The sequence below is a fragment of the Pyrus communis genome, chromosome 7 (genome assembly GCF_041283825.1).
Source record: "Pyrus communis isolate YQ-2024b chromosome 7, ASM4128382v1, whole genome shotgun sequence".
Lineage (NCBI taxonomy): Eukaryota > Viridiplantae > Streptophyta > Magnoliopsida > Rosales > Rosaceae > Pyrus > Pyrus communis.
Window position 1 is genome coordinate 15,381,105 of NC_142571.1, and position 8,914 is coordinate 15,390,018.

The 8,914-nt window shown below is 38.7% G+C and overlaps 1 protein-coding gene across 1 annotated transcript; it reads right to left on the bottom strand.

The window, feature by feature from the left end:
* Positions 1 to 3,228: 3,228 nt before the first annotated feature.
* On the bottom strand, positions 3,229 to 6,000 carry LOC148695763 (uncharacterized). The gene is made up of 2 exons (XM_088697391.1): positions 5,125 to 6,000; positions 3,229 to 3,270 (listed from the first exon to the last, which is right to left on the bottom strand). Exons 1-2 carry the CDS (start codon positions 5,998 to 6,000, stop codon positions 3,229 to 3,231), a joined length of 918 nt encoding a protein of 305 aa, XP_088553517.1.
* Between the last annotated feature and the right edge of the window lie 2,914 nt (positions 6,001 to 8,914).

An 8,914-nucleotide genomic window follows, 5' to 3' on the forward strand; every position in this document is an offset into this window, starting at 1 on the left:
CTTATTCTCTCCCTTATAGCCATGCAAAGAACCATCCATTCCATCAAAAACAATCCATCAATTCACATGCAAAACCACCATTAACACACATGCACCCAAACAAAGCCAACCTAGCTAACCCTACATGCATTCTTTATTCACTCTTCATCATTGCATTCATTCTCCAAACACTTTCATTAATTAAAACACATTTGCACATCCACTCATTTTTTCCATCCTTTGTGCCGTGCATTCCCAATCCCTTTCCATCAATTCACATGCATTTCCCCCTAATTCCAACTCACCACAAACAAGCCACATGCATTTACACCCCACATGTCCCTTTAATCATTCAACCATAAAACCACATGCACTCCCATTTCTCTTCCCATTCACCCTTTGCCGTGCATAACCTTGACATTTCTAAAATAATCCACAACTTTTCCTAGCTGTTTGCATGTGCATTCCCCATTCAAACTTCCAGCTTTCATTCTACATTATTGCAGCTGCATCCTCTCACCCTTTAATCATTAAGCACATGCAAAACTTCATCATTCATCACACATTCCTTGGCATACAAAACAGCACCATTTAAACCCCAAAACAACTCTTTGCCGTGCCTTTCCATCATTTCCAGCATCCACACACATTGCTGCAGCTTTCCAACTTTCATTCTTCATCATTGCATCCATTCCACATGCATTCTTCATCATTGCACCACAATTCAATTAATCCCACACTCCATGCCGTGGCCTATTCTCATTTCAGCACACTCCACATGCAATTCCAGCTTTTCTCCTTCTCTTTGCAGCCACAAGTCACATGCATTCACTCATAATCATTCACCAAACATGCAGCCACATTTCCACCCACCTCCTAGCTGTTATGTTCCCTCCATTACTCCTATAAATACCCTTGGATTCATTCACTCCTAATCCATCTCATCTCATTCACAACACAACACACAACACAAATACACATCCATTGCCGTGCATATCCTTCCAATCTGTGCAGTTTTTATCCTCCATTGCAGCCACTATCCAACCACTTCCCATCCCTCCAAAACACTTCACATAATCCCCAAAGCTCACCTTAGACCTTGTGCTACAACAACGAGGAAGAGAAGAGTGCCTAAACGTTCATACAATTCAAGTTTGAGTTGTTGGAATGTTTAGGTGTTTCTTTGATTTCAATGTTTAAATTCAATTTTCTTTGTTTTGTAATGGAAGAGAAGAGTGCCTAAACGTTCATACAATTCAAGTTTGAGTTGTTGGAATGTTTAGTTGTTTCTTTGATTTCAAAGTTATGAGGAACTAAACCCCCCTTTAGCTAGGGGGTGATTCGAAACTATGTTTATATTTGCAATATGAATTGATTAACTTTCGTTGGAATTTCATAAGTTGTGGATTCAATTTGTTTAACCGTTTGATTGATAACTTATTTATGAATGTTCATTAAGAATGCGCGCTTAATTTTCATGCATGAATATGACGCTAGAATATAAGTGAATTTCACCTAATCGTTATGAACTTATATTCACAAGTAGTGGAGGTTGCTTATAAACAACCGCGTTAAATGAATTCTTGGCACTAATTTCATGCGTATTCCATAGTAACGAATGCCTTGTCAACACTTATAGTTTTCATAATGCTTAATGATCTTTGATTGTATCTTTATTGTGTTTTTCACGTAAAGGACTTTTGGAGAATGTGGTGAATTGCGTTGCGCTAACCCATCCAATTCATTAACTTAAGGAGAACTTGACGGTTAATTTAAGCGGACCTAATTAACCCGGGGTGTTGAGTTTCACAACTTATCGAAAGACCAACCGTGAATCAATATTGTATGCAAGTGTAACATGTGTGGAGAAGAACCCCTTGGCTATTCCATCATCCATATTTTCATCACATTCATATTTACATTTTGCCCTTAATTATATTTTGTCCATTTAATTTAATATCGTCCAAACACATTTCCCCCATATTTCGTTGAGTCTTAATCATTCGTATTTGTTTTATTTTTGTGTCTTTAAGCATTTGGAGTCATAAACACTTTCAAATTCGTCTAAATCAAGTTCTAGTTTCTATTTGAGTCAATTTGATTGTTTTAGGCAGTTTGAGTTTTTCAAAGCTATTCTGAGTCATAGTAGTCTTGTTAAGAGTCTTTCCATTCAGTTTTTGTGTTTTCAAGTCAATTCAAAATAGATTAGCACCCCTAGTTAATCCCCGGTTAGAACGATCCCTACTTACATCATTACTACAATTGTCACAAATAGGGTTTAGTTTGTGTGCGTATAATCTACGTATCAATTGGTATGAAAAATGAAGGTGTTTAAGTAGTTAGAATAGGAAACAAAGCCCTTCCTTGCACGGCAAGGAAGGGAAACATAAAAGGACACACGGCATGGCTTAAGGTTGCAAGTTTTGTGACCTAGAATAGGTAGGATCCTTTGATATTGCTGAAATATGGAGTCCTTACGGATTAGGAAAGATTAAACCAAAATAGGAAACCTTGGCTTAACTTTCCTACTTCAAGTAGGAAACCTTCTTTGACTAGGATTCCTCATTTGATTAGGAATCCTCTTGTGATTAGGAATCCTAACTTCATTAGGTCTTCAATTTCGTCCATTCCTTTTGCTCCAATCATAAGCTATCCATTCCAAGCCCAATTTTGCTCCAAAACACACGAAAATGGCTTAAACTACTAAAACAACTATGAATTAACAATATAAATGCACGAAAACAAACTAAGTAAGTCGCCTAAATATGCTCCTATCAAATTCCCCCACACTTAGCTTTTGCTAGTCCTCGAGCAAAACAAAACAAAAGAAACTAAAAACAAACCAAAACACATCCTAAACCTTCCAACATGTATCTCAGGGATTTCAAACGAACATGACACAATATAGAACATCATTCCCACGACATTTAGCTTTCTTTACACTTCAACAAACACTTAATCATAGTTACCACTTATTAGTTCACATTTAATCAATTAAAACAACATTTTGAATGTAGTAACATGCCTTAGAGAATTCCCTCAATTCCTTACTAGAATGCACTCAATTTTCACACAGATTTTCTAACTCCACACCTTACACTAGGTATATGTGAGAAGATTGATGTAAATATGAATTCTAACTCCACACCCTACACTAGGTATATGTGAGAAGATTGATGTAAATATGAATTCTAACTCCACACCCTACACTAGGTATATGCAGCCGGACGATGGTATGCTTATTCCCCCTCACTTAGAACCCACGGCATGGAGGGTGATGTCCTTCATAACCTGCCCTTCAACACTTTCATAATATGGCTCAATGAATGGGAGGGGATAGTGATCCTCCCTAATGGTGGTGTTTTGGTTTCGAAAGTCCATGTAAATGTTCCCACCACCTTTAAATCGGTTGGGCACCTGCACCAAAGAAGGTAACAACCTATTAGTTGAAATGGGAATTGAAATTGGGATTGACGACTTACAAACATATGGTGGTGAATGCTCAAAATCGGCAGCCCTATCAACAATGTCACCATGGCTACTTTCGGCCATATTGGGTGGTTCTTGATACATCCTTCGTGATAAGTGTGGATCCTTTCGGCCCTATGTCCTTGTCCTTATGCACATCTATGACAAAACAAGAATGACTACCATTAGGATTCTTAATAGAGTCATAAACATTGAATTTAATTATATCACCACCAAACTCCATTGTTAGTGCTCCCTTAGCCACATCAATCTTTGTTTGGGCTGTTTTCATGAACGGACGGCCTAGCAAGATTGGCAATGATGGAGCATGGCTCGAATCCTCCATTTCTAAGGCATAAAAATCTGCAGGAAAGATGAGATGATTGACCTGCACTAAAACATCCTCAAGGACTCCCTTGGGATAAACATTACAACGATCGGCCAATTGGATTATAACACCATCTTGTTTTAACTCACCAAGGTTCATAGATGCATAAATGGAATATGGCATGACATTAATAGAAGCACCTAAATCTAACATGCATTGTTCAAATCTAGTGTTTCCAATTATGCATGGGATAGTAAAGCTCCCTGGATCCTTACATTTTGGAGGTAACTTTCGTTGCAAAACCGCGGATACATTTTCACTTACTTTCACAACTTCTTTGTTTGAAATTCTTTTCCTAGTTATGCATAACTCTTTTAAAAACTTTGCATACCTGGGCACTTGCTTAATGGCATCAAGTAAAGGAATGTTTACTTGGACCTTCCTAAACGTCTCAAGAATGTCTTTCTTATGCTCCTCCTTCTTTGTTTGCTTCTGTGAGGAAAAGGAACATTGGGTGGAATGGGGTTAGAATTAATTGAATTTGAACCCAACTTACCCTTGGTGGCCGAATTGGATGAGTTGGATGCATTAGGGTGCCTAGGTAGTTCCGACAAGGGTGTTTGTACCCTTGCCGTGGGCTTGCTTGCATCCTCCTCTTCATGTTGCAGCTTCCCCTCTTCATTAGGACCTGTTTTGGATGGTTTGGATGTAATGCCAACTTCTTTTCCACTTCTCAAGGTGATTGCTTTGGCCGTTTCGAACCCTCCCTTTGGGTTTGGAATGGTAGAGCTTGGGAGCTTGCCTTGGTCTCGGAATTGCCCTACAAAATCTGCAATCTTCCCAATTTGTTTCTCCAATTGATCCACCCTTTTTTCTTGATTTTGCATTGCTTTGGCTTGATTTTCTTGCCCCTGAAACAAGTTAGTTAGTAACTTAAGAAGTGTATCATTGTCTAGGGATGTACCTGAAGCATTTGGGGTAGATTGTTGTGGACAATGTGTGGGTGCGTATGGCTTAGTGAAGAAAGCCGGGGGTTGTTGCCTAAAGCCTCCTTGTTGTGGTGGTTGTTGGGGCTCCCTCCACTTGAAGTTCGGGTGGTCTCTCCAACCTGGATTATATGTGTTAGAATATGGATCGTTCCTTGGTTGGTTTTGGCCTTGAAATCCAATTGCATTTGTGCTTTCCCATCCACCATTTTCGATTAGTTGTGGGCACTTCTCAGAAGCAAGTCCTTGGATAGAACACACTCCGCATACAATTGGTCCTTGCATCCTCATTCCTTCGGCCATCTGAGACACAATGGAAGTAAGATTAGCTAATTGTGAATGAATGTTGAGTGTGGAACTTACCTCATTAACTTGTGGCCGTGGGTTATCCCTTTGTCCCATGCCTTCGTATTGTTGTGCATTCAATGCACGGTTTGCAATGAGTGTCTTGGCTGCCATGGGTGATTTATCTACCAAAGCTCCTCCCGCCGAGGCATCTAGCATTTGACGTTCGATTGGTAGAAGGCCTTCATAGAAATATTGAAGGAGCAACTCTTCCTTCATTTGATGCTGTGGACAAGAAGCAACAAGTGATTTAAAACGTTCATAATAAGTAGGAAAGGATTCACCTTGCTTTTGTTGTATGCCACTTATTTGTTTCCTCAGGAGAATGATTCTTGAAGTGGGGAAAAATTTCTCCAAGAACGCTCGTTTCATACTTTCCCAAGATGTCACTGTCCCTGGTGCTAGCTCATATAACCAATCTTTAGCTTTGTCCGTTAGAGAGAATGGAAAAGCCTTCATCTTTAAGATGCTACCATCGACATTGACAGGGGTCATGCTTGAACAAACCACTTCAAATTCCTTCAAGTGCTTGTTAGGGTCTTCCATGGACAGCCCATGGAACTTTGGGACGTGGTGCAACAAGCTAGACTTTAATTCAAACTCCTCGGTCTTGCCTTGAGCTGCCACGGGATATTGAATACATAAAGGTGCGGCATTGTCCATTCCCGAAGCCGAAAGCTCCTTGATTGTTTGATTGTCGGCTGCCATGATGGGTACTTCCTCAAAAGTCTCTGCCGTGCCCCTTTCTTCCTCTTCTAAAACTTGTTCTTCAAGGTCAGGTTCAGGTCTAGGTGGGTTAGACTCTTGCTGGCTCTTTTGTCTTCTCAAAGTCCTCTCAAAATCGTCATCAAAGTCCAAAATATTCTTATGAACAGGTTGGGAACTTCGAGTCATAAACTAGTACCTAAAAACAATGAAACAAACAAATCAGTAATTAAGATAGAAAACAAACGAAAAATAAATAAAAAGAAATAACGAGGGATTAGCAAAGTTGCTAATCCCCGGCAACGGCGCCAAAATTTGATGCGAAAATTACTTAACACACAAATTAAACCCTCTTGTTGACAATTGTAGTAGATATGTAAGTAGGGATCGTTCTTAAACCGGGGATTAGGAGGGATTGCTAAACACTCTAAACTGACTCAAAAGCGCAAAAACAAAGTTTAAACACTAAACTAGACTCAAAGAATGCAAAACTAAATTATAAAACACCAAAACAAACCAAAAGACTCAAAACAGCAAACAAACACTCAAAACTGCCTTAAAAACACTTTCTGGGCAGTTTTGAACACTATACTCAAATCTGGACGAAATTAAGTTATCACTTGACTCAAAACACTTAAAAACATCAACTAAATTGATTTCTAACTAATCAAACACTTTAAATTAATGGGGAAATTGGTTTTGACGAAAATTAAGTAAATTAAGACAAGGACAAAGAAAACAGATTCTTTAGACTAAATTAGGTGAATTGATGAATGATGGGCCAACTAAAGGGTTCGTCTCCACACATGACACACTTGCATTCAAATTGATTTCCAATTGCTTCTTTCAATAAATCATGAAACTCAATACCCCAAGTTAACCGTGAATAGCACTTTTTTAACTTTCAAGTTTTCCTTAAGTTATTGAATTGGATGGGAATGCGCATACAACAACTCAAAACATTCTCTAAAAGTCCCTTACGTGAAAAGCACAATAAAGGTACAATCAAAGATCATTAAGTTTCATGAAAACTATAAGTATTGATGAGGCAATTGTTACTATGAAAAGCATGAAACTTTTGCCAAGAATTCACTTAACGCGATCGTCGATAAACGACCTCCACTACTAGCAAATATAAGGTTATAACTATTAGGTGAAATTCCCTTATATTTTAGCTTCAAATCCCTGCATGAAAAACTAAGTGGCCACCTTAATCAACACACAAGAATGAGTTATCAATCAAACAGTTAAGCAAATTGAATTCACAACTTATGAAATAACAATTGGATGTAATCAATTCATCTTGCAAGCATAATCATGGTATTGAATAGCCCTCTAGCCAAAAGGCTTAGTTCCTCATGTTCACAAAACAAAGGAAAACAGATTTATACATCGTAAATATAAGAAAGAGAACACCTAAATACTCCAACGATCCAATGTTGAATAGCTAGAATCTTCAAGCAATCTTCTTCCTCTCCTTTGCTACGGCACAAGAGGTTCTGGTGAGTTTAGGGGGTTATGGATGATGTAGAATGATGGATTTAGGTTTGGGATGGATGTAGGGGACGGCAAGGGTTGGTTTTGGGCAGAAATTATGGAGAATGGTGAAGTATGGATGTGTTAGAGGGATGGGATGATTTTCTGGCGTGAATGGTGAATGAATCCCCCCCTTGTGGCTGCAACAAGGATGTTTATTTATAGGATTTTAGGAGTTAAAACCCTAGGTTATTTAGGTAAACAGAAATTAAGTCAAAAGCTTCTAGAAATAGGAAATCAAATTAGAAATTTAAAGGAAACTAACTAAAAGTTGCTACAATGGCATAAAACACAAAAGGAATGTGTTTTAATGCAAGGAAATAGGAAAGAACCATCTCCCTTGCACGGCAAGGAAGAGGAAAGGTCAAGGGAGGTGCGGATGTGGTATAGGAAAGGTTTAAATGTCCTAAAACTAAAGGAAACAAGGTTCCCTTGCACGGCAAGGGATGATGAGAAAGGGGAAGTTGACATGGTGCACGGCAAGGGAAGGAAAAATGCAAGAGACCTTTGTTTTGTGTCCTAGAATGCATATGAAGTCTTCAAAGTGTTTGGGACATAAGGACAATTAGAATTTAGGAAATGTCAAACCAAGATAGGAAACCCTGGGCTTAACTTTCCTACTTCAAGTAGGAATCCTTGTGTGATTAGGAATCCTCATCCAACTAGGAATCCTCATGTGAGTGGGAAACCTCCTTCAATTTGGAAACCTTCTCATGATAGGAATCCTTGTCGACTTCAAGTCTTCAATTATGTCCAATCCTTGTGCTCCAAGGATGTGATGATCATTCCAAGCCCAATTTTGCTCCAAAAGGCACCACAATGCATCTTTTCACCAACTCCATCATATGAACCTGAAAACACACAAAAGAAGCATAAAGGACTAAAATAACTAAGGTAACACAACATAAATGCATGAGAACAAGCCAATTAAGTTAAGTCGCATAAATATGCTCCTATCACTTCTCCTTCACTAAGTGTGCCTAATTAGCCTATATAAACAGCCCTATGCCGCACCATTCAATCATCCACTCACTCATTCATTCATTCATACTTTCATCCATCAAACACCACAATCCATTATACACCACCCTAGTGCCGCAAGCAAGGAAGCAAGGAAAGGAGGACTTGTGCAATCTGCCATCCAAGGGAGTGCCGTGCATGCCATTGGAGTGTGGAGCATTTTTCTTGGTGCTTTCTATCCTTAGTCTTAGTTCAATGTTTAAATTTAATTATCTTTGTTTTGCGAACATGAGGAACTAACTTCTTTTTAGTTAGAGGAGAATTTGAAGCCATGATTATATGTTTTATATGAATTGATTACGTCCGGTTATAATTTCTTAAGGCATGAATGTGATTTGCTTATTGATGCGAAAATAGTTAAGCACACAAATTAACCCTCTTGTTGTCAAATTGTAGTAAGGATGCAAGTAGGGATCGTTCAAGACCGGGGATTAGGAGGGCTTGCTAAAACCTCTAAACTGACTCAAAAACATAAAAACAGAGTTAAAAACGTTCACAAATACTCAAAGGACTCAAAACAGGTTCAAAAGACTCAAAACTGCCTAAA